This window comes from Cetorhinus maximus, chromosome 35 (genome assembly GCF_964194155.1).
Source record: "Cetorhinus maximus chromosome 35, sCetMax3.hap1.1, whole genome shotgun sequence".
Lineage (NCBI taxonomy): Eukaryota > Metazoa > Chordata > Chondrichthyes > Lamniformes > Cetorhinidae > Cetorhinus > Cetorhinus maximus.
In genome coordinates this window covers 7,746,833-7,772,629 of record NC_135913.1, presented here as the reverse complement: position 1 = coordinate 7,772,629, position 25,797 = coordinate 7,746,833, and the positions used below count along the sequence as shown (strand labels likewise).

Here is a 25,797-nt window from a genome sequence, read left to right as displayed (position 1 = left end):
CTTTATTTAACGGTAATACCGTTACATCTGATTCCAGCTTTATCCTCTCAAATAGCAGGGTAAGTTCTGTCATATTATGGTCACTTCCTCCTAAGGGTTCCTTCACCTTAAGCTCCCTTATCAAATCTGCCTCATTACACATCACTAAATCTAGAATTGCCTGTTCCCTAGTGGGCTACACCACAAGCTGCTCCAAAAAGCCATCACGTAGACATTCCACAAATTCCTTTTCTTGGGATCCACTACCAGCCTGATTTTCCCAGCGTACCTGCATATTGAAATCCCCCATGATCACTGTAACCTTGCCTTTCTTACACGCCTTATGAATAAAAACTTTGTTGGTTTAGGTGACCAATTGTATTTTAAGTGTTTTAATTATACCTTTAATGACGAGTGTGATATTTATGAGAATGCTCAACGGAAAAAACATCATCCACTGGCATGGACACAAAATGGTCCTTTCTGCACTGTAAGCATTCTATGATTCCGTTTTGTTCAAGGACATATCACAGCAAGCTATCAGATCTGGCAGAGATTATTGATATTAACAACAACTTGCATTTGTATAGCACCTTAAAGCAGAAAGAAATCCCAAAAGATGCCACTTCAGAACAATAATCAGACAAAGATGAACATCGAGAAGGAGATATCAGGAAAGTCCCCCAGAAACTTGGTTAAATTGGTAGATATTGAGTAGTCTCATCACTCGTTTTTAAAAACTTATTAAAATGCTAACCAAGGTTAAGCAATACTGGGTAATGCTGTAAACCTCATGGTTTCAATATTTTCCAAAAACTACTTGAATCTTTTGATCATATTTAGGAGTAAGTGGCAGCAGTCTGATAAAAATGGGCATCAATGAAATTGTCTGATTACAAAAGCCTAAGGTTTCTCCGTGGGGAACAAATAGTTTGTCCAATGATTGCTCAGAAGTTTTAGTATAAGATTACAAGTATATGTTTGGTTGTACAGAACTTGAGCATTGCTGTAAAAAGGGCCATGCTGTCAAAGCTTTTCATCTTGGGCCTGGAGGAGCCTGGCAACTCGTGCAGTTAGCGACACCATGTACGCCCAAATAGATGGCATTGCCATAGGATCTCCCTAGACCCAGCTCTCGCCAACATTTCTGTTGATTTCCATGAGAATCAAATCCAATGTTGGATTCTTTGTTCTGAGTTTTGCAAGCTTGGGCTGGTTGAGTACGGTCCGTATTCTGCTTGTTGTGAACAGCTGAAGGGACATGCTGTTTGCTACAATCCACCAGTTGTTGGAGCGTATAGCCTACATACCTGGCATCACACTGGCACTGAAATTCATACACCACATTGCACATGACAGTAACAGACTGGGAAAGTCAGCCTGGGTTATAATCCTGATCATTTTCATACAACCCCAGCTGCAGTTAGACGTATGAGGACATTGGGAGAGCACAGACTTGGGGTTTGGTTACGATGCTCCCTACAATCAACGAAACTGCTGATATTCTCAGTCTGCCTCACACAGAATGTGAAGTGGAAGCAAGATACAAGACTCTGGCCCCAAGTGGAACTGTACTCAAGGAAAGGCTCAAAACAACATTCAGTGATGAGAATGTTTTTGGAAAAAGAAGAAAAATGCACTGCTTAACAAAAACAAAATGAAGTTATGTACATTATATCACAAAATCACAATCATTCCACAACTGCCATGAATAAACTATCTGCCAAGTGCTTGCACCTAGGTCCCCTATCACTTATACATATTCAGTTGATCACTTACAGTTTGTGTACAAGGTGATCGCGTAGCTCCTGAGTAACGTCACCATGCCACAATTTCTGAATGTCAATATTTGAGGGCAGCACTGCTGTTGGCACCGTATTTGCATTACTGACACTTATGCCATCACTTAGATTTGGGCTGAAAGCATCAAAAGTTGATGTGAATAATACACACAAGAAGTTGGAATTTTAGTAGGCAGGACAGAAAGAACTGGAAAGAATAATGATTCACAGACTTACTTAGATGTGTACATGGAAGTCAATGGCACATCAGTATGCAGTAACCTGGACTGCTGGTCGGGGACCTGCACACCCACATTACTTCCATGCACGTCTATTTGGTTGTCACCTGTAAAATCATACAAGAGGTCTTCAGCAAAATATTCTCCATTGATTAAAATCTGATTAGTTCATAGGCAAGCAGTAATTGCCACTGTTACCCTACATTCTAATCTTGTCTCAGTTACGAAGCAGCACCATGTAAGGATCTGGTGAAATATGCCATTATGCAAAATGCACTTTAAATCCCTTTTAAAAGGGATACGCAGTACTTTTTAATTTGCAAATTACCACAAATGTTCTATAGTCTGAATCATCACAAAAATGTCTTGATTAGTAGTTGGCAGTCATAGCTAAGTTAGTTTAAAATAAGACTTCTATAAACTTCTGTAGCCGTTTGTCTGTTATTGTCGTTCTTGCATTCAGAGCTCCACGTACTGGGCTCCATAGAAATTTTGGTTTTTCTACGGTGGTTTCTCAAAACAAGCACATTCCATTATCCAATATTTCAGTCAACAGAACTATATACATAATTTTAAAATATTAACTATATCAAGTGCAAATTCCAAGAAGAAGTGGCACTTTAGGTGATCCAACTTCAGTGATCTCAATAATTCAAACTGCTTCACTAAATCTCTATAAACGTGCCTGAATTGTCTCTTACCACAAGAAAATATGATCCTGAATAGTCATCAACAGTCAATCCAACAAGAAGTCAAAGTAAACAATTCTCAGCTCTCGTGGGGTTTTGATAAAGGTAATTATTGAAAGAGAGTGCTAAATATTTTGCTTGTTTTATGTAAAGTACCATTCTTCTATATTCTTCCATGGATTGTGGGCATCACAGACAATGCCAGCATTTGTTCCCCATCTCTAAGTATAACACAGCACATTCTGAGACAAGGTCCACCACTGAGCAAACCACTGGCATTCTGATGTTTGGCAGTCATCAGAAAATTATTTCCAAGCATTGACATCTCAAGCAAGGTCATTATTCTTCCTAGAACCAGTGACCCTCAGGGATGACGAAGGGATCATTGTTGGAAAGGTCACAGCCAATGCTGTATGTGGCAGCTGTGCGATGTGAAAGGCAGCACACCAGAGTGCACCAAGTCAAATACACATTGTGCAGTCTTTCCTCCCAGCACGAGATGACCCTGATGGGTCAAGGCATTGCCCTGAGGAATGAACCAGCGAATGGCTATCACTTATTTTTTTAGCTGAAGCAGGTGCAATTTGTGTAGGGCACATCAAATACATCCTGTGGGATAACGGCTACCCTGATCAGGTCATTTTGCGCTGTATATCACGCAAACTCATGAACGGGCCTCAGGCCGTCACTGTCAGCCCTGAAAAGCCTACTGGAAAGGCAAGGCATCTGAAAAAAGTTGAGCAACAGGTGAAGCTAACTGTTTCACGCTGCGACTACGCAGTAGCAATATGAGTGGTGTTCACCACTGACAGGACAAAACCATCAAGCCAAAAAGACGTTCTGCCTATCACACAAATGAGTAATGTGGTATATGAAATTCAGTGCCACTGTGATGCTAGGTATGTGGGCCGTACATCCCAAAAACTGGAAGATCGTATCAAACAGCATGTTCCAGCCGCTGTTCGCAACGGGCAAGGTACAGACTGTACCCAACCAGCCTGTGCTTGCAAAACTCAAAACACAGTGTCCAACATTGTTTGTGATTCCACGAATGGACAACATTTGCTAAAGAATCCTCAGTGTGTTTAAAATTACGCTGACAACCAATTTAAGGTTGCCAGTTGGGCTTGTAGTATGGTGCATTTGCGTGTACTGGAAGCTATTAATACATATATTAATACACAGGGCCCTGTTCTTTGCAGACAGAAAGAGCATGTACATACATTGCACCTGGAAGATAGAGAAGGTAGAATTAGTTCTCATGAGAAGACAGAATCCAACATTACATTTAAGTCATTGTGAAGATCAGGATGTGTGTAACTAATGGAAGGTTCATCCGTACTGGGTAGCGTAGGCAGGTCAAACTCGCCTTCACCGCAGGAACAATTCCTGTGACCCCCTCCAAACTCAGCTGCCTCCTCCTCGAAAGGGGTGAGCTCCTCTATGTCAGGGAGTGCCTCCTCCCAGCTGGGATCTCTCCCTCTTGTTGTGGGCTAGCTTGGCCTGCATGAAGGCAGATGGGAGGAATGTGATGAGAACAGAACAGAAAGAAGAGATGTGGGAAGCATGCAAGTCTGCTGTTTGTGCTGAGCCCTCCCCAGTAAGGGCTGAAGATGGTGTTTGTACAAGACGTTACACATGACGGTGGTGATGTTAAAGTGGGTGTCAGACATTCAGTGCCAATGTCTCTTCTGCTAATAGTATGTAAGATCCCTGTGGAATGTCACCCTTAGAGTGTCACCCTGATGCCCTTATAAGAGTGTGAGTCAAGAGTGGTGAAGATATAGGCGTATCCTGGTGAATCAGCTGAGATCATTCATTCTCTTCCTGCACTGTAGGGCATTTCTTTTCTGTGTACCACTGGCAGTGACCTCCTTGGCGACCTCCTTCCAAGCTGGTGAGGTGACATTGGTGGACCTCCTGCTACCATCCCTAAGGAAGAGGGCTTCACATCTATTCTGGAAGACATGGGGGAGTCACCAGAGAGTGGCTGAAGCGTGGGTCACTGAGTTTGCTTCTCCTGGTGAAAACCTTGGTAAGGTTCCCCACACACCTGGGCTGCAGAGAGTGAATGCGTTTTGGCACTTTTTAAATTTGGCGCCAAGACCTCCGACCCCATGAAGGAATGGCGGGGCAAATGAATCAGTGGCCGGCCCACCACATGATTCAGAGAGCAGCTCACAGTTGCATAATTAATGAGGTTTTAAGCAGAAAATAGAGCACAAGAACCCGCCCCACCGACCAACAGGAAACATGCTGACTATCTCACCCGCCACCAGACTTAGTCTGAAAACAGAAATTTCTGCCCATAAGATCAGAAGTAGGGATGCTCACTAATGATTGCCATATAAATAGTCCATATCCATAAGCACTACAACCTGGACAACATTCAAATTTGGGCTGATAACTGATAAGTGGAAGTAACATTCGTGCCACACAAGTGCCAGGTGATGACCATCTCCAACAAGAGGGAATCTAACTATCGTCCCTTGATATTCAATGGCATTACCATCGCTGAATACCCCACGATAAATCAAAGCAATGGAGGTTACCATTGACCAGAACCTGAACTGGACCAGCCATATAAATACTGTGGCTCCAAGAACAGGCCAGAGACTGGGAATTCGGCTGAGAGTAACTCACCTCCTGACTCTCCAAAGCCTGTCCACCATCTACAAGGCACAAGTCAGGAGTATGATGGAACACCCTCGATTTGTGTAGATAATGCAGCTTCAAAAACACGCAAGAAGCTCAACACCCTTCAAGTAGCCTGCTTCATCGGCACCCTATCTACCAGCTTAAACTTGCATTCCGTCCACCACCAACGCAGCGATATGTGCCATACAAGATCAGACCAAGGGCCCTTTGATAGCACCTTCCAAACCCATGACCCCATACACTTAGAAGAGCAGCAGACGCATGGAAACACCGCCACCTCCAAGTCACACACCATCCTGACTGAGAACTATAAGTGCTATTCCTTCACTGTCACTGGATCAAAACCTGGAACTCCCACGCTGAATGCTCTGTTGGTGTCACTACAGCACCTGGACTGCAGCGGTTCAAGAAGGTGCTCATCACAAGCTCCTCAAGGGCAAATAAGGATGGGTAATAAGTGCTGGCCTCACGCTCACATTGCTATAACTAATGTAAGAAAAGGATCTCATCTACTTTGTTTAAAACCCTGGGCTGGAGAGCTTCTAGTCCAGAGGATCTATCATTCTTCAGTGTCATTATTTTCTTAATTACTGTTATTTTGTTTATGTTAATTTTGTTGAGTCCCTATCCCTGATTCAATTCAATCCTGGAGATGTCTAGCATGTTCTTCTCTTCTCTACTATAAATATTGACACAAAGTAATTATTCAGCATGACCCCATTTCCTTATTTTCACTGACATTATCACGTTATTAATTTTCACAGGATCCACATTGCTGCTGACCACACTCTTTTCCATAATGGAATTGTAAAAACATTATTTGTTGATTTAATGTCCATTGCAAGTTTCTTTTCATACTTCCTTTGCATAGCTCTTACTATCTGTTTTGTCACCCTTTGTTGTTCTTTGCAGCCAGCAAGGTCTGTACTATTTTTGTGTGAATTTTCCTTTCCCACTTCTCCATTCAGGTTTCCTGTAAAATCATTGCTCCTGGTGGATTCAGATCACGGCCGTTGCTGCCCTCCCTCCTGATAACTATAATGAGAATCCTTCCTCCCTGCTCCAGCCTTGCAGCTGCACATTGACCAGCTTCATGCTTCTCCCCTTAATTGACCCAGTGCAAAACAATCCAGATATCACAAACCCCGAGGTCTGTTTTTCACTCCAGTGTCTGTCTTAACATTCCCTCCATAAACACATTCCTTTCGTTAATACTAGTTCTGACTGTGGATATTTCCCAGTCTCCTTTCCTTTCTAGAGATGGTCCTACTTTTTCCAGGATGTTCTTCCCTCTGATACCAGGGAGGTAACACCATTCAGGAGCTGCTCAGGACAGTGGAAGAGTCTGTCTATTCCTCTGACTATAGAAACTCCCATCACTCTGACTCACCTGTTCCTGTACCTCACCTGCCTCTTACACCATTCCATTCAAGGTCACCTCCTGTTCCCCAGTGTCAGACTGCTATTCAGGAAATCCCTGGTCTAAGCCACTGTCTCTATTCACAGTCCCTGCTACCAGGTATCTATTAGACAATTCAGTACTCATGTGCTACCTGAACCTGTGACTGTGATGTCCCTCTGGATGATCACTCACTTACCTCTTTCTATCAACCTCTATCCTGTTCCCTCTTCCTGTGTGAACTGCAGGTTCTTGCACAATATGTAGTCCTTCTATCAGGACAAAGAATATATTTTGAAGTATTTTGTGAACCTACCTGTGTCCATTCTCATTCTTTTTGAAGATGTTGGATATTCTCCCCTATTCGAACCTTCAGCCATGATGTTGACAGGAATTCCCAGATTCTGATGTCCTATAATAAAATCAATATTAATAGAGGAGTCAATGTGATATTAAAATGAGAAGGAGAACATTGAGAACTTCAAACAGTGAGGTGATACACGGCATTAATATGTAGGATATCTTTAGGTATTTTATAATCTCACAAATGCCATGGTGATATAAGTGATAGATTTGATGACTGTTTCACAATGTATAAGCCCTGCTCACCCCGTTCCTCATAAAATCCACCCTTTACCCCTTTGTCCTTCAAAAACTCTGCTCCATCTCCAGCCTCCTTGTTCCTCTCCAAATTCATTGAACATGTTGTTACCTCCCAAATCCATGTCCTTTCCTTTCCTGGATCTCCATGTCAAAACAAATTTCAACCCTTCCACTGTTCCAAAATGGCTGTTATCAAAGTCATAAATAATACCATATCTGACCCTCTCTGACAGTAATAAATGAAGCATCTTCATCTTTCTCAACCTGGCTTCAGCGTTGACCATGTCATCCTCCTCCAATGCCTCTCCACTGTCCAGCTAGTTGGAATTGTGTCAAAGGTTCCTGGTTCAATTCTAAGTTAGAAGTTTGCAGCTATCATTGACATTGGTGTCTCTTCCCACTCCCATGTCGTTACCTCTGGAGTCCCCCAACAATCTATCATTGACCTCCGTCTATTTCTCATGAACACAATGTCACACAGCAATATGGCATCAGGTTCCATATGTAAGCTGATGGCACCCAACTCAATCTCATCACTGCTCTGAAACTTTGCTTCCTGTACCCTACTCACACCAAGTCACTTTTACTCATCACCTGTGTTCACTGACCCTCATTGGCTCCCAGTCTGACAACACCTCAATTTTAAAATCCTCAACCTAGCTTCTCAAATCTCTCCATTGCCCCCTCCTTGCCACCTATGTGACCTATTCCAGTCCTAGAAGCTGCACTCTCTCTTCCCTATCACTATCATTCCTGTCCCTGTCTTTCCAAATCTGAGAGGTTCCACATCCTGTTGATAATTCACCCACAATTGGGGGTCAAGGCAGAAGCTCTGTAATTCACTCCCTGAACCTCTCAGCCTCTTCACTATTCTCTCCTCTATTAATATCCTCCTTTAATTTTCTCATTTAAAAGATACGACATTTGACTACAGCATTTGGTCATCTATCGTGATGCTCCTTCAGTGTCTTTTTTAAATTTATACTGCTCTTGTTAAGCGGCTTGGGTGTTTTGCTGCATTAAAGTTGCTATACAAATGCAAGCTATTGAATATTCTGCGTGTGTGTGTGTGTCTCACCCTGTCTGTGTGTGTACGTCTCTCATCCTGTCTGTGTGTGTGTGTGTCTCACCCTGTGTGTGTGTGTGTGTCTCGCCCTGTGTGTGTCTCGCCCTGCGTGTGCCCACACCTGTGCATTGGAAGCAAATGGGCGTATTAGTGAGAGGCAGCATGGTTTTGTGAAGGGGAGGTCGTGTCTCAGTAACTTGATCGAGTTTTTCGAGGAAGTGACAAAGATGATCAACGATGGAAGGGCAGTGGATGTTAGTTACATCGATTTCAGTATGGCCTTTGACAAGGTCTCTCATGGCAGACTGGTACAGAAGGTAAAGTCGCATGGGATCAGGAGTGAGCTGGCAAGATGCATACAGAATAGGCTTGGTCATAGAAGACAGAGGGTAGCAGTGGAAGGGAGCTTTTCTGAATGGAGACCTGTGACTAGTGGTGTTCTGCAGGGATCAGTGCTGGGACCTTTGCTGTTTGTAGTATACGTAAATGATTTGGAGGAAAATGTAACTGGGCCAATTAGTAAGTTTGCAGACGACACTAAGGTTGGAGGAGTTGCAGGTAGTGCAGAGGATTGTCAAAGGATACAGTGGGATATAGATCGGTTGGAGACTTGGGCGGAGAAATGGCAGATGGAGTTTAATCCGGACAAATGAGAGGTAATGCATTTTGGAAGGTCTAATACAGGTAGGAATTACACAGTAAATGGCAGAACCCTTAAGTGCATCGACGGGCAGAGGAATCTGGGTGTCCAGGTCCACAGATCACTGAAAGTGGGAACACAGATGGATAAGGTAGTCAGGAAGGCATATGGCATGCTTGCCTTCATTGGCAGGGGTATTGAGTATAAAAGTCATGCTGCAGCTGTACAGAACCTTGGTAAGGCCATACTTGGAATATTGCGTGCAATTCTGGTCGCCACATTACCAGAAGGATATGGAGGCGTTGGAGAGGGTGCAGAGGAGGTTTACCAGGATGCTGCCTGGTCTGGAGGTTATTAGCTATGAAGAGAGGATGGAGAAACTCGGATTGTTCTCACTAGAGTGACAGAGATTGAGGGGCGACTTGATAGAAGTTTACAAAATTATGAGTGGCATGGACAGAGTACATAGTCAGAAGCTTTATCCCAGGGTGGAAGAGTCAATTACTAGGGGACATAGATTTAAGGTGAGAGGAGAAATCTATAGAGGAGATGTGCGGGGCAAGTTTTTTTACGCGGAGGGTAGTGAGTGTCTGGAATTCACTGCCAGAGGAGGTGGTGGAAGCAGGTAAGATAGTGGTGTTTAAGAGGCAGCTTGACAAATACATGAATAGGATGGGAATAGAGGCATAAGGACTCCGGAAATGCAAAATGTTTTAGTTTGACGGGCAACATGATCGGCGCAGCCTTGGAGGGCCGAAGGGCCTTTTCCTGTGCTGTACTTTTCTTTGTTTTTTGTTCTTTCCTGTTTCCACTGATCCAGCCCAGATCCCACACCCCACTGACAACCCCATACCTGCATTTCACTGACCCAGCCCCAACGGGCACCCCACTGACCGAGACCCACACCCACAGATCCAGCCCCACACCTGAACCTCATTGACCCAGCCCCACACCTACACTCCACTGACCCAGCTCCACACCCACTGACCCAGCCCCACACCCCACTGACCCAGCCCAGCACCCATACCCCACTGGCCCAGCCCAGATCCCACCCCCACTGACCCAGCCCCATACCTGGATCTCACTGATCCAGCCATGCACCCATATCCCTCTGATCCAGCCCCGCATCCACACCCGACTTGCCCAGCCCCACACCCCACTGACTCAGCCCCTGTACTAAGAACATTCTATTTTCCGACCCAATCGCTTGTTGTACCTGCATCCCGTTGAGTGGAAATTCTCTGAAGTGCTTCTAATACAATTATATCCTTACTCAAGAGAGGAGGCCAAAACTGTACATTGTACTCCAGATGTAGACTCACAGAGGCCCTGTACAGATGCAGCAACACTTCCCTCCTTCTATATTCCATTAAATGCCAACATTCCATTTCCCTTCATAGTCACTTGCTGTACCTGCATACTAACCTTTTGTTATTCATGTACCAGGACACCCAGACCTCTTGTTCTCTACAATGTATAGATCTGCAACATACAGTTCTGCAGTCTCTCTCCATCCAAATAATATACTGCTTTTCTATTCTTCCTTCCAAAGTGGACAATTTCACAATTTGCCGAATTATATTGTCAATTTTTTGCCCACTCACTTAGCCTATGCAGATCCAATTGTAGACTCGTTATGTCCTTTTGACAAATTACTTTCGTACCTATTTTTGTGTCATCATCAAATGTAGCTCCCATATATTCGCTCCACTCATCCAGTCACTGATATAGATAATAAATAGCTGAGGGCACAGGACTCGTCAAATGTGGCACTTCACTGGTTACAGCTTGGAAACCTGAAATCGACCCATTTGTCCCGATTCTCTGCTTCATTTTGACATCAAGGCAGAATTTGACCGAGTGTGGCATCAAGGAGATGTAGCAAAACTGGAATTGAAGAGAATTTTTTGTTTCGTATTTCTGTTACATTTTGTTGACTTACTCTGATTTCAGTCCAACTGCCAGAGGTTCCTGATAATCCCCAAAATTTCCGGCTGAAAACTACTTTACCATTTCCACTCGGCACGTCAGACAAAAAAGCGCTGTGAGAGCTTACTGTCTCCATCCTCCCTGGGTTACACACAGTCCGATCTCACTGGCTCTATCCTCCCCGGGTTACACACTGTCCGATCTCACTGGCTCCAACCTCCCCTGGTTACACACTGTCCGATCTCACTGGCTCCAACCTCCCCTGGTTACACACTGTCCGATCTCACTGGCTCCATCCTCCCCGGGTTAGACTGCCTGATCTCACTGGCTCCATCCTCCCCGGGTTACACTGTCTGATCTCACTGGCTCCATCCTCCCCGGGTTACACTGTCTGATCTCACTGGCTCTATCCTCCCCGGGCTACACCCTGTCTGATCTCACTGACTCCATCCTCCCCGGGTTACATACCGTCCAATCTCACTGGCTCCATCCTCCCCGGGTTAGACACTGTCCGATCTCACTGGCTCCATCCTCCCCGGGTTACACTGTTTGATCTCACTGGCTCCATCCTCCCCGGGTTACACTGTCTGATATCACTGGCTCCATCCTCCCTGGGTTACTCACTGTCCGATCTCACTGGCTCCATCCTCCCTGGGTTACTCACTGTCCGATCTCACTGGCTCCATCCTCCCCGGGTTACTCACTGTCCGATCTCACTGGCTCCATCCTCCCTGGGTTACTCACTGTCCGATCTCACTGGCTCCATCCTCCCCGGGTTACACACTGTCTGATATCACTGGCTCCATCCTCCCCGGGTTACGCACTGGCTCCAGTCTGTAATAATATTGTGATTCTCCACATTAATATTGAATCTCTCAATGTTCACACTCCGCAGTGTTTAGATGTGACTTTCTTACCGTCACAGACCCCTCTGTGCTGAAGGATAGTCATATTGGGCTCGAAAGGTTAACTCTCTTTCTTCCTCCACAGACACAACTGGACTAGTTTTGTTTTTCCAGCAATTTCAATGTTTATTATAAACAATCCACCCATTGGAATTCCCCGTATTAATAGCAGGAAGCAGCAACGCGCATGCACGGGATAAGAGGACTGCAGAATTGCGCCTGCGCATCGACGTTTCGGCTCCTCGCCCTTGCTGGCAGCGCCGAGCATGCGCAATCGAATCTTTTGATCCTAACATCATATCGAGCAAAGGCGTCAGCAGCAGCCTGGATGAAAAATGGCGCCGCTCAAATAGTCACAGCTGTGTTTTCTCTCGTTTCGGCAACAGTCAAAGCCCTTTTTAAAGATGTTACAATTCTCAGTTCAGAACTTGAATTAATTATCTTTGTGAATAGTGACTTCACCGATATCTTTTTTTAAGAAGAAAGGCAGAAATTTTAAACCGTATCTTCTTTATTTTAAAACTGCCGTTAATATCAAATACATTGAACCGCAGAAACACGTCCAATGCGTCATGGTTTTTAAAATTTAAAATTCTGTTTTTAATGTCTTTAAAGACGAACCTACGGAGCCTGAATTTGGGGGACGGTCAGGTGTGTATAGCAGAACCTAAAAACCGGCTGTAACTTGCATAACCACAGCCCATGCAATCTGCAGCTGAACACCAGTACATAATATGAAGCTATTTCCCAAATTTACCTAGAAAAGTCGTCTAACACAATATTCCCTAAAGCTTTCGGGGCAGACGTTTTCTGTTCAACTGGTCCTCTGACAAAGACTCTTCATCAGGAACTTAGAGTCGTAGTTATACAGCACAATAACAGGCCCATCGTGTCCGTGCCTACCATCAAGCATCTATCTGTTCTAATCCTATTTTCCAGCACTTGTCCCTAGCTCTGTATGCTTTGGCGTTTCAATTTCCCATCTAAATACTCCTTAAATGTCGTGACAGTTCCTGCCTCTACCGGCCCTAAGGCAGTGTGTTCCAGATTACAAACAACCTCTGGGGGGGAAAAGATTTTTCCTCAAAACCCCTCTAAACCTCCTGCCCCTTACCTTAAATCTATGCCCCATGGTTATTGACATTTCCGGTAAGGGGATAAAGTTTCTTCATATCTACCCTATCTATTCCCCTCATAATTTTGTAAACCTCTATCAGGTCCATGCTCAGCCTTCTCTGCTCTGAGGAATACAACTCTAGCCTATCCAGTCTCTCTTCATAGCTGAAATGCTCCAGCCCTGACAACATCCTGGTGAATCTCCTCTGCATCCTCTCCAGTTCAATCAGATCCTTCCTATAGTGTGGCGACCAGAACTGCACACGGTGATCCATCCGTCTGTGGCCTAACTAGCATTTTATACAGCTCCAACATAACCTCCCTGCTCTTATATTCTATGCCTCGGCTAATAAAGGCAAATATTCCATATGCCTTCATAACCACCTTATCGACCTGGGGATCTATGGACATGTACGCCAAGGTGTCTCTGATTCTCTATACATCCTAGGGTTCTACCATTCATGATGTAATCCCTTGCTGTGTTAGTCCTCCCAAAATGCATCACCTCTCACTTCTCAGGATTAAATTCCATTTGCCACTGCTCTTCCCATTTTACCAGCCCAACTATGTCAACCTGTAATCTAAGGCTTTTCTCCTCACTATTTACGACACCACCAATTTTTGTGTCATCTGTGAACTTACTGATCATACCTCCTATATTCACATCTAATTCATTAATGTACACTACAAACAGCAAGGGTCCCAGCACCGATCCCTGCAGTACACCACTCGCTTCCACATAGGCTTCCAATCGCAAAAGCAACCTCCTGCCTCCTATTGGCCACTAAGCCAATTTTGGATTCAATTTGCCAAAATAGCCCTGGATCCCATGGGCACTTTCCTTCTTGACCAATCTCCCATGCGGGTCCTTGTCAAAAGCCTTACTGAAGTCCATGTAGACTAATCAACTGCACTACCTTCATCTGCACAACTAGTCACCTCCTCAAAATACATAATCAAGGTTGTTAGGCATGATCTCCCACTGACAAAGCCATGCTGACTATCTCTGCCTCTCCAAGTGGAGATTAATCCTGTCCCTCAGAATTTTTTCCCAATAGTTTCCCTCCCACTGATCTTAGACTCACTGGCCTGTAATTACCGGGTTTATCCCTACTACCCTTCATGAATAATGGTACCACATTCACTGTCCTCCAGTCCTCTGGCACCTCTCCTGTGGCCATAGAGAATTTGGAAATTAGTTTCAGAGTCCCTACAATCTCCTTCTTTGCCTCACATAGCAGCCCGGGATACATCTCATCTGGGTGTGGGGATTTACCCACTTTTAAATCCGCTAATACCTCCTCCCTTTCAATGCAAATTTGTTCAAGTATATATGGTCTTCTCTTTTCAGATACCAACAGACTTACTATACGTTTTCAATATTTTGGCTCTGAGTCGTGTCTGTAAGAACATAAGAAATAGGAGTAGGTGTATCAATATTGGCCTTCACTGCTTCTCAAACATTGAAGATCTTCAGCTCTCTGACGGGATAGCTCAGTCGCTAGAGAATCGAGGTCCAGGTTTCCGGTACCTCACTGAGTGCTTCTGTCAATTTGTTGGTGATTCAGTATTATAAATTCAAGATTGGAACTAAAAAGTAATCAGTTCACTTGGGAGAAGGCACCCTGTTTCTCTTCAAGTTTAACTCCATGTGGTTAATTCCTTCGGGGAGCCAAACATCTCTGTATTCCCACACTATGAGGTTTATTCCTGCAGGAATCCTGACAACCCTGTATTCCCACACTAAGGGGTTAATTCCTGCAGGAAGCCAGCCATCCCTGGATTCTCACACTATGAGGTTAATTCCTGCAGGAATCCTGACATACCTGGATTGCCACGCTAAGGGGTTAATTCTTTGTTAGCCCTCCCCAAGTGCATTACCTCACACTTTTCTGGGTGGAATTCCATTTGCCACTACTCTTCCCACCTGACGAGTCCAATGATGTCCTCCTGCAGTTTACGGTTATCCTCCTCACTATTTACCACCCTACCAATTTTCATGTCATCTGCGAACTTCTTGATCATACACCCTACATTTAAGTCCAAATCAGTTATGTACACCATAAACAGCATGGGCCCCAGCACCGAGCTCTGTGGAAATGCACTAGAAACAGACTTCCAGTCACAGAAACATTGCTCTACCATACCCTCTGCTTCCTGCCTCTCAGCCAATTTTGGATCCAACGTGCCATTTTACCTTGGGTCCCATGGGTTCTTACTTTCATGACCAGTCTGCCATGAAGGACCTTATAAAAAGCCTTGCTAAAGTCCAAGTAGACCACATCAAATGCATTACCCTCATCAATACTCCTGGTTACCTCCTCAAAAGATTCGATCAAATTTGTCAAACACGACCTTCCCTTAACAAATCCATGCTGACTATCCCTGATTAATCACTAAGATAAAAGCAAAAAACTGCGGATGCTGGAAATCCAAAACAAAAACAAAAATACCTGGAAAAATTCAGCAGGTCTGGCAGCATCTGCGGGGAGGAACACAGTTAATGTTTCGAGTCTGTATGACTCTTCAACGGAACTGACGAGTTCTTTCTGTTGAAGACAGCATCTCTAACAGTGCAGTGCTCCCTCAGTACTGCACTGGAGCGTCAACATTGATTTTTGGGCTCAGATCCTGGAGCTGGACTCGAAGCTGGGACCTTGGGCCTCAGAGATGTGCCACAGCTGACACACATGGGTATAGTATTCTATTCTGTGCTCAGACAGTGGCTGAGGACAGTCCATTCTACATCAGGGAATACAGAGCTCAATCTAGTCTTCCACCTGTATCCCCACTACCACGTTTTAAGAGTGGTTGCAGAGCAGAAAGCAGGAACACAAATTTTGGGAGTTACCCGATCCTGGTCAAATGGCATCTCCCTCCCATTTTAGAATTTGCTGCTCAGTAAACCTGGTCATTTCTCAGTCCGTATGCTTTTATTTTCAACTGGACATTTTAACTTACTGAACCATTTAGTGTCCAGTATATTTTAATATAATGTAACTAAGTACAGATAGAACCAGTAGTTCAGATCAAACACATTAGTTCTGCCTAGTAAAGGGTTAACATTCACACTGGCCAATTATCGCTCTGCCGAGTTTCTGGGAAATCACGTATTACCAAACTCGTTCCAGTCACAGGATCGGAGCAATGTCTGAGATAATTCTGACCCTAAAGGAGCTATTACTGCTACATTGTGAATTTAACTCAGACACAATGTGAATTAGCTGGGGGAATGGAGCAGGAATTTCTCTTTTTGCTATTTTAAGTTCATTGTAATGAAGTGGTTATTTGCCAAATTTTTGAAAGGTACACAGAGGCCACTTTAGAAAGCAGCAAACTTCAGGAATGTTTGAGTAGGACACCTGCCCCAGGGCAGATACCAGCGTTCATAGGTATGAGGATCTTAATCCCTCAATTTTATATACTTAGCTATTCAAAATACGAATACGTAGGAAGGCAACATAATGAATGTTGTTGTAAAAATTAACTTCTAAAATTGTCAACATAAAATTATAGAACCAGGGAATGCTTACAGCATAGTTTACTGTCCTTGCGAACTGAGTTTCATCTGTAACTGTAGATTTAAAACTCTCCCCAAGTCGTTAATAAATTTAATAAAAACTTGAGGTCCAAGAACATAACCCTAGAAAACATTGCTTGTCACTTCAATGTTAATAAAAATTAGCAGTGATATAAAGTGGATTGCCGACTCGCTATCACCCATTTCACGATGGCACAAAATCAACACCCACCCCCTTGTTACATAAAAATAATGGAAAGTAATTGTACAGTCTTTTCAAAACAGCTGCAAATTCATTGTCTCCCATTTTTCTCCAGGTGATCGCAAGTAAAAGTATGTATGCTAACCTTCTGGCAAAAAAAGTGATGTAATTAACAATTATTCACGTTTCACCAGAACAATGTTCTGATTCTGCTGAGTCTTATTTTGTTCTAACCTTTCTTCATACTTAGTTCCCTTTATCATCAATTCATAAAGTGATCTGTCCATGAAATATTCACTGCTTTTCTCCAAATGTCACAACCACTGAAACATTTCAAACATGGGATGATTACCAACTCCACAGATTGATGAAATTCTATGAGGGCAGGCTGTAACTGACGATTGAAGAAAGGTTGGGCAGTATTAGCCAGATGTTAACCCAATAGGAAGAAATTACACAAGAATTAGAAGTAGGTCCCGCAAGCCTGCTCTGCCATTTGATAGGATCATGGCTGATCTGATTTGGCCTCAACACCACTTTTCTGTCTACTCCCTATACCCTTTGACCACCCCCATTAGCCCCCTTAGGCTCAAGAATTTAGTGGACTACAATATCAGGTAAGTGACAAACACAGATTAAGTTTGATTGGCTTGGAGTAAGATGCTGCAGCCCAGAATTTGCTGGTGACATCATTATCTGACAAACAAATCAAATGAGGATTTCTAACCTATCAGTGCTATTTTAGCCCTCAAAGTAGTATTTTAAAGGTTTATTCCCCTTGAAAAGAATGAAAAGAAAATTGCAGAGCAATACGATACAAATCTGTCAAGCATTGATCTATTTGTTTTGTTAATAGCAAATGCTACCTTGGTTCCAGACAGGTCACCTGCCCAGAAATCGGCAAGGTCCATGTTCCAGGGATATCTTTCACATTCAGTCCTGAATAGGACCCCTGAATGAGTTCCCCAGTTTTAAATCACAATACTTTTATTTAACATTGAAACAATGGGGATAAAAACCAGGGTTTTTTTTTAAACAAGGAACACTGACAGTTTTATGTTGATAGTGATGGGGGAGGAGTCGGAGTAGAAAATTTGTCCACTACCACCTGGAACCTGAGCATCACTGGGGCTGACTGCAGCAAACAGGACTCGTGCAGCCTTTTTTTTTATTCATTCATGAGAAGTGGGCTTCGCTGGCTGGGCCAGAACTTATTGCCCATCCGTAATTGCCCTTGAGAAGGTGGTGGTGAGCTGCCTTCTTGAACCGCTGCAGTCCATGTGGTGTAGGTACACCCATAGTGCTGTTAGGGAGGGAGTTCCAGGATTTTGACCCAGCGACAGTGAAGGAACGGCAATATATTTCCAAGTCAGGGTGGCGAGTGACTTGGAGGGGAACTTCCAGGTGGTGGTGTTCCCATCTATCTTCTGCCTGTATCCTTCTAGATAGTGGTGGTCGTGGGTTTGGAAGGTGCTGTTGAAGGAGCCTTGGTGAATTCCTGCAGTGCATCTTGTAGGTGGTACACACTGCTGTTACTGTGCGTCGGCGGTGGAGGGAGTGAATATTTGTGGATGTGGTGACAATCAAGTGGACTGCTTTGTCCTGGATGGTGTCAAGCTTCTTGAGTGTTGTGGGAGCTGCACTCATCCAGGCAACTGGGGAGTACTCTATCACATTCTTGACTTGTGCCTTGTAGATGGTAGACAGGCTTTGGGGAGTCAGGAGGTGGGTTACTCGTCGCACAATTCCTAGCCTCTGACCTGCTCTTGTAGCCACGTTATTTATATGGCTAGTCCAGTTCAGTTTCTGGTAAATGGTAACCCCCCAGGATGTTGATAGTGGGGGATTCAGTGATGGTAATGCCATTGAACATCAAGGGGCGATGGTTGGATTCTCGCTTATTGGAGATGGTCATTGCCTGATGCTTGTGTGGTGCGGATGTTACTTGCCGCTTGTCAGCCCGAGCCTGAATATTGTCCAGGTCTTGCTGCATTTGGACATAGACTGCTTCAGTATCTGAGGAGTCACGAATAGTGCTGAACATTGTGCAATCATCAACGAACATCTCCACTTCTGACCTTATGATGGAAGGAAGGTCATTGCTGAAGCAGCTGAAGATGGTTCAGCCTAGGACACTACCCTGAGGAACTCCTGCAGTGGTGTCCTGGAGCTGAGATGACTGACCTTCAACAACCACAAATATCTTCCTTTGTGTTCAGTCTGACTCCAGTCAGCAGAGAGTTCCCCCCCTGATTCCCATTGACTCCATTTTTGCTAGGGTTCCTTGGTGTCACACTCTGGTCCTTGATGTCAAAGGCAGTGACTCTCATCTCACCTCGGGAGTTCAGCTCTTTTGTTCATGTTTGAACCAAGGTTGTAATGAGGTCAGGGCTCAGTGGCCCTGGCAGAATCTAAACTGCGAGTCAGTGAGCAGGTTATTGTTAAGCAAATGTCACTTGATAGCACTTGATGACCCCTTTCATTACTTTGCTGATGACCTACTCCTACACTTATCTAAAAATGCAAATTTCCTTTACACCCTGTATGCTCTGTTAACAGAGGGGTCAATAACCGGGGGCCAGAGATGTAATGCAATTGAAGGCAGGTGAGGATGATTCTTTTCACCCAGAGAATAGTATGTGTTTGGAACTTGCTGCTTGAAGATGTGGTATGCAGAAATCCTAACCAGTTTTAAAAAAAACTTGGGTATGCACCTGAAGGCACATCGCCTACAGGGCTACAAACCAAGAGCTGGAAAGTGAGATGAGGCTGGAGGCCTTTTCTCCATCAGCACTGACACACTGGGCCGAATGGCCTCATTCTCTGCTGTAAATTTTCTATGTTTCTATGAGCAGTTATGTATTCTCCTCCTCACTGGACAGACTGACCCCTGGATTTGTACCTGGACAAGTGCAGTTCAGCTTTTCCTGACCTAAACTGTCACCAAACACCGGTTCAGTTCCCAGTGCTTAAACTGGAGTCGTGCCCGAGGCCACATCCTGCAGATCTTGATGTATGTTGTATTTACATTCCTGTTCATTCCTTAATATCTGCAGCATGGCTTATTCATGCTGATGGATTTATATTTCATTCCGTACCAGTGTTAGGTGTGCCTCAGCGGTAGAACAATTGCTTCTGAACCAGTGGTTGTGTATTATAAGGCTGTTAGAATGCTGATATTCAGTGCCCCAACATGGCAAGGGAACGGTTTAACCTTCGGCCCCTTCACCTTACATTGATACTAAGGAATCATCTCAGTTTTACCTCCCTGCCTATGTCTAAAAGTGAATGATGCCTCATGTTGTTCGGCGGAATTGTCTTATATCATCCAGTTCCCATTGAGTCTGAGTCAACTTCACCAACTCTCAATTCAAATCCCCACAAGCTCCTGCGAGAATGATCTAAACTATAGTTTGATAATCAGTGACAAAGTAAACTCATCTGATGACAATGAGCCTTCCTGTCACATCTTCGAAGAACAAGTCAGACAGCAAATCATCCTCTGGCAATATTTAATTGACTCAATAACACAATGATTATAACTTAAACATTGGGTCTACCAATAATTAATAAAAAATGTTGTAGACAGGGTCGCCCAGAAATATTAATAACACCATTAATAGACAGATAATCAGCACAAAGAATAAGGGAGGTTGTCAGCTCAGCCCATTGTCATCAGATGAGTTTACTTTGTCACTGATTATCAAATTATAGTTTAGATCAATGTCTGAGATTACTACAGATTGAGGAGATTCATTTAGTATCAACTATTTTGGAATCCAATTCAACCCATTCAGTATTCTGTCTATCTAATACTGTTACATAGAACATAAGAACATAAGAACTAGGAGCAGGAGTTGGCAATTCAGCCCCTCAAGCCTGCCCCGCCATTCATTACGATCATGGCTGATCTCATTTTGACCTCAACTCCAATTTCCCACCCTCTCCCCATAACCATTCAACCCATTACTAATTAAAGATCTGTCTATCTCCTCCTTAAATTTATTGAGCTCCCGGCATCCACTGTAATCTCAGGTATGAATTCCATAGATTCACGACCCTTGGAGAAAAGTAATTCCTCCTCATCTCTGATTTAAATCTACTACCCCTTATCCTAAAGCTATGGCCTCTCATTCTAGAATGCCCCAGAAGGGGAAATACCCGCTCCACGTCTACTTTGTCTATTCCCTTTAGCATCTTATATACCTCAATTAGATCTCCTCTCATCCTTCTAAACTCTAGCGAGTATAGGCCTAAACTGCTCAATATCTCCTCATAAGGCAAGACCCGCATCTCTGGAATCAATCGAGTGAACCTCCTCTGAAACGCCTCCAATGCAACTACATTCTTCCTTAAGTAAGGGGACCAAAACTGTGCACAGTACTCCAGGTGCAGTCTCACCAATGCCTTGTACAGTTGCAACAAAACTTCCCTATTTTTAAACTCTATTCTTTTAGATCCCTCTGCACTGAAGCATTCTGAAGTTTCTCTCCATTTAAATAACAAGTCGCCTTTTTATTCTTCCGACCAAAATGGATAACCTCATACTTATCCACGTTAAGCTCCACCTGCCAAATTTTGGCCCATTCACCTAACCTGTCCATATCCATTTGTAAATTTCTTATTTCTTCCTTGCAACTTACTTTCCCACTTATTTTGGTGTCATCTGCAAATTTAGCTATAGTACCTTCTATCCCTGAATCCAAGTCATTAATATAGATTGTAAATAGGACCGAACCCTGTGGCACCCCACTAGTTACAGCTTGCCATCCAGAAAAAGACCAATTCATCCTGACTCTCTGCTTTCTGTTGATTAGCCAATCCTCTATCCAAGCTAATATATTACCCCTAACTCCGTGTGATCTTATCTTGTGTATTAATCTTTTGTGCGGCACCTTATCAAAGGCCTTCTAGAAGTCCAGATATACTACATCTACAGGATCCCTATTATTCACTTTGCTTGTCACATCTTCAAAGAACTCTAGCAAATTAGTCAAACACGATTTACTCTCCATAAAATCATGCTGACTCTGATGGGTTGCATTTTGACTTTCCAAATGCCCCATTACTACTTCCTTAATAATGGATTCCAACAATTTCCCAATGACAGACATTAAACTAATTGGTATGTAGTTTCCTACTTTCTGCCTCCCCTGCTTTTTGAATAAAGGTGTTATATAAGCATTTTTCCAATCCATTGGAACCTTTCCAGAATTGAGGGAATTTTGGAATATTACAGTCAATGCATCCACTATCTCCGCTGCCACTTCCTTTAAGACCCTGGGATGTAGGCCATCAGGTTCTAGGGACTTGTCACCCTTTAATCCCAAAGGTTTGCTCACTACTTTTTCTCTTGTGATGCTGATTGTTCTAAGTTCCTTCTTCTCTATATCCTCTGCACTACCTGTTACTATTGGGGTGGTACTAGTGTCCTCCACTGTGAAAACTATGGCAAAATATTGATTATGCGTCTCTGCCATTTCTGCGTTCCTCACTATTAACTCCCCAGTCTCGTCCTCCAAGGGACCAACATTCACCTTAGCTACTCTCTTTCCTTTTATATACTTGTAGAAGCTTTTGCTATCGGTTTTTACATTTTGCACCAGTTTTCTTTCATAATTTACCTTTGCTCTTTTTATTATTTTTTTAGTAACCCTTTGTTGATCTTTAAAAGTTTCCCAATCTTCCAGCCTGCCACTAACCTTTGCAATTTGGTATACCTTAGTTTTTGCCTTTAAGTTATCTTTAACTTCCTTGCTTAGCCATGGATGCTTTTTTCCCCTCTTACCATCTTTCTTCCTCATTGGGATATATTATACTTGGGAGGATTTGAATATCTCCTTAAATATATGCCACTGTTCATCAACTGACCTACCTTGTAGACTTCCTGCCCAGTCCACTTGGGCCAAATCTGCCCTCATACCTATGCAGTTACCCTTGTTTAACTCCAGTTCACTCGTGTGGGACTCAAGTTTCTCGCTCTCAAACTGAACTTGAAAGTCAATCATGCTATGATCACTTTTCCCTAGAGGATCCTTTACCATGAGACCATTAGAGGATAGGTTTGTCTTGGGATTTTGCCCAAAACGGGGGATAGTAAATCGGCCGGGCTTTTTGTACTCGGCCAGATTCTCTTCTCCATTGACTGCAGCTTTCCCCGATGAGGTGTTAACCCATGGTGCCCTCTGTCTGTTCAAGTTCAACAGATCCCCACTGCTCTAATACAAGAAGATATGGGGAGTGCCCCGGTGTCTGCATGGACATTTATCCCTCAACTTGCTGCTCTGGTGAGAAACTGGCATTAGAAATCGTCAGCCTTGCAGAAACATTTCAATTTCCATTTCAAAGATCTAAAACACCAGTTTTACACCTGAGTCACGAGTTTATTTTCCATCCATTTCCCAGCTGTGGGTATCGCTGGTAAAGTCACTATAAAGTCCCTTGTAATTACTCAAATTGTTCAAAGATGTTGCTGGTGGGCCATCTCCTTGAATCATTGATATAACTGTTTGTTACAACTAAGTGGAATACCAGGGCACTTCGGAGACAGTGAACATAACAGTCAATCACATTGGAGGGTCTGGAGTCAGATACAGAAACTCAGATGGATTAATGATCTCTGACAACAATTTCTGTTTAAAATCCGGTTTCTACTCAACTGAATTAAAATCCTCAAACTATCATCTGAATTCATGTTCTCTGGTTATTCTCTGGATTGCTGGCCCAGTAACATAACCAATACACTACGCTCCACTGATAGTTGAAATCTAATCCATTAAATGGCCATTTAACTCATTGCAAATTGTGGGTTATGAGTATTAATTGGATGGAAGTGATTACATCACAAAAGCAGATGAAAACTGTTATTAAATAATGTTTTTCCCTGTTACCTGTTTTATACATGTATGTATGTATTATATACAGATTAGTTCCTTATTTCCATATGGTGATTAAGTTGACATTTCTGAGTTGTGATTTTTATATTAAACCATGGAGCCTTATCCCTCTGCCCCTTGATCTGTCAGTCTGTGGCCCCAGGTGATATTTAATACAAGGTCATCTTTCTTGTGTGAGCTTGTTGTTCTAATCTGGCCATTGCTCATTACAAATCATTGGTTGCCATTCCTTGATTTTTGAATAAAAGCAAAATACTGCGGATGCTGGAAATCTAGAACAAAAACAAAAATACCTGGAAAAACTCAGCAGGTCTGACAGCATCTGTGGAGAAAGATACAGTTAACGTTTGGAGTCCGCATGACCCTTCATCAGAACTCAGACATACAGAAATGAGATGAAATATAAGCTGGTAGAAGGGGGTGGCACAGGAGAGCTCGATACGGGGCCAGTAATAGGTGGAGGCCAAGAAGAGACTGCCAAAGGTGTCATAGACAAAAGCACAAAGGGGTGTTGACGGTGGTGATGTTATCTAAAGGATGTGCCAATGTGTACATTAAGGGAAGCAAGCTAGTGGCAGATGGCCCTCGTGCGGGTGGGGTGGGGGGGAAGGGATCAAAATGGGCTAAAAGGTGGAGATGAAACAATAGATCGAAATAAATTCAAAAATAGGATGGAAAAAAAATATATAGCTGTAAAAAAATTATACATTATTGGAAAAAGGGGGATTGGAAAGGGGCTGGGGATGGAGGAGAGAGTTCATGATCTGAAATTGTTGAACTCAATATTAAGTCCAGAAGACTGTAAAGTGCCTAGTCGGAAGATGAGGTGCTGTTCCTCCAGTGTGCGTTGAGCTTCACTGGAACATTGCAGCAGGCCAAGGATGGACATGTGGGCATGAGAGCAGGGTGATGTGTTGAAACGGCCACATGACAGGGAGGTCTGAGTCATGCTTGCGGACAGACCGAAGGTGTTCCGCAAAGTGGTCACCCAGTCTGTGTTTGGTCTCCCCAATGTAGAGGAAACGGCATTGGGAGCAGCGAATGCAGTAGGCTAAATTGAGGGAAGTGCAAGTGAAATGCTGCTTCACTTGAAAGGAGTGTTTGGGCCGTTGGATGGTGAGGAGGGAGGAAGTAAAGGGGCAGGCGTTGCACCTTCTGCGGTTGCATAGGAAGGTGCCGCGGGAGGGGGTTGAGGTGTAGGGGGTGATGGACGAGTGGACCAGGGTGTTCCGGAGGGAATGATCCCTGCAGAAAGCCACCGGGGGGGGGTGAAGGGAAGATGTGTTTGGTAGTGGCATCATGCTGGAGTTGGTGGAAATGGTGGAGGATGATCCTTTGAATGCGGAGGCTGGTGGGGTGATATGTGACGACAAGGGGGACCCTATCATGGTTCTGGGAGGGAGAGGAAGGTGTGAGGGCGGATGCGCAGGAGATGGGCCGGACACGGTTGAGGGCCCTGTCAACCACCGTGGGTGGAAAACCTTGGTTAAGGAAGACATGTCAGAGGGACTGTTTTGGAATGTGGCATAATCAGAACAGATACGACGGAAGCCAATGAACTGAGAGAATGGGATGTAGTCCTTACACGATGCGGGGTGTGAGGAGCTGCAGTCGAGCTGTAGGAGTCGGTAAGCTTGTAATGAATATTGGTGGACAGTCTATCACCAGAAATTGAGACTGAGAGGTCAAGGAAGGGAAGGGAAGTGTCAGTGATGGACCACGTGAAAATGATAGAGGGGAGGAAATTTGAAGCAAAGTTCATAAATTTTTCCAGGTCCAGACGAGAGCATGAAGCGGCAGCGAAGCAGTCATCGATGTACCGGAGAAACAGTTGTGGGAGGCCGGTTAAAGGGAAGGGACAGAAAATCAGACAAAAATATTCATATAATGGGATCAGGAATGTTTATAAATTGAAATGTTCACACTGTCACACTCAGTTCATGTTTGCATGCCTGCAGCGATTCCAGATCTCTTTTTCCATTTGGACTGAACTGATTCCAGTTCAGCCTCAAAACAGATTAAAGATTAAACAAGAAATACAGATTGAACATCTGTGTAAATAACAGGGAGAATATAGTAATTGAAGACAAATATTAACCGTAAAGGTGTCTGAATCATATTTCTGTTCTGCTTATTACGTTAAAATTTAACACAAACACTCACTCGACTTCCATT

At 43.7% G+C, this 25,797-nt stretch overlaps 2 protein-coding genes and 1 pseudogene across 7 annotated transcripts in view; 1 reads left to right on the top strand and 2 right to left on the bottom strand.

Annotated features, from left to right (window-relative positions):
* The window catches only part of LOC144672029 (NACHT, LRR and PYD domains-containing protein 3-like), a 74,403-nt gene extending 61,660 nt beyond the window's left edge, over positions 1 to 12,743 (bottom strand). The window contains exons 1-5 of one of the 3 annotated variants that reach the window (XM_078533968.1): positions 12,646 to 12,743; positions 10,719 to 10,941; positions 7,062 to 7,157; positions 1,998 to 2,106; positions 1,759 to 1,896 (exon numbers count right to left, since the gene is read on the bottom strand). In XM_078533968.1, the coding sequence (XP_078390094.1) occupies positions 1,759 to 1,896; positions 1,998 to 2,106; positions 7,062 to 7,157; positions 10,719 to 10,752 (377 nt within the window). In that variant the 5' untranslated portion in view covers positions 10,753 to 10,941; positions 12,646 to 12,743. Of the gene's footprint in view, positions 1 to 1,758; positions 1,897 to 1,997; positions 2,107 to 7,061; positions 7,158 to 10,718; positions 10,942 to 11,900; positions 12,136 to 12,645 lie in introns of those variants that run through there. The other 2 variants (XM_078533967.1, XM_078533969.1) reach the window with 2 other exon arrangements.
* Positions 1 to 25,797, top strand: part of LOC144672036 (uncharacterized) — a 1,123,005-nt pseudogene that overhangs the window by 619,870 nt on the left and 477,338 nt on the right. The window lies entirely within an intron of this gene.
* The window catches only part of LOC144672033 (NACHT, LRR and PYD domains-containing protein 3-like), a 1,181,600-nt gene that overhangs the window by 1,106,175 nt on the left and 49,628 nt on the right, over positions 1 to 25,797 (bottom strand). The gene's annotated exons all lie outside the window — the stretch shown is intronic.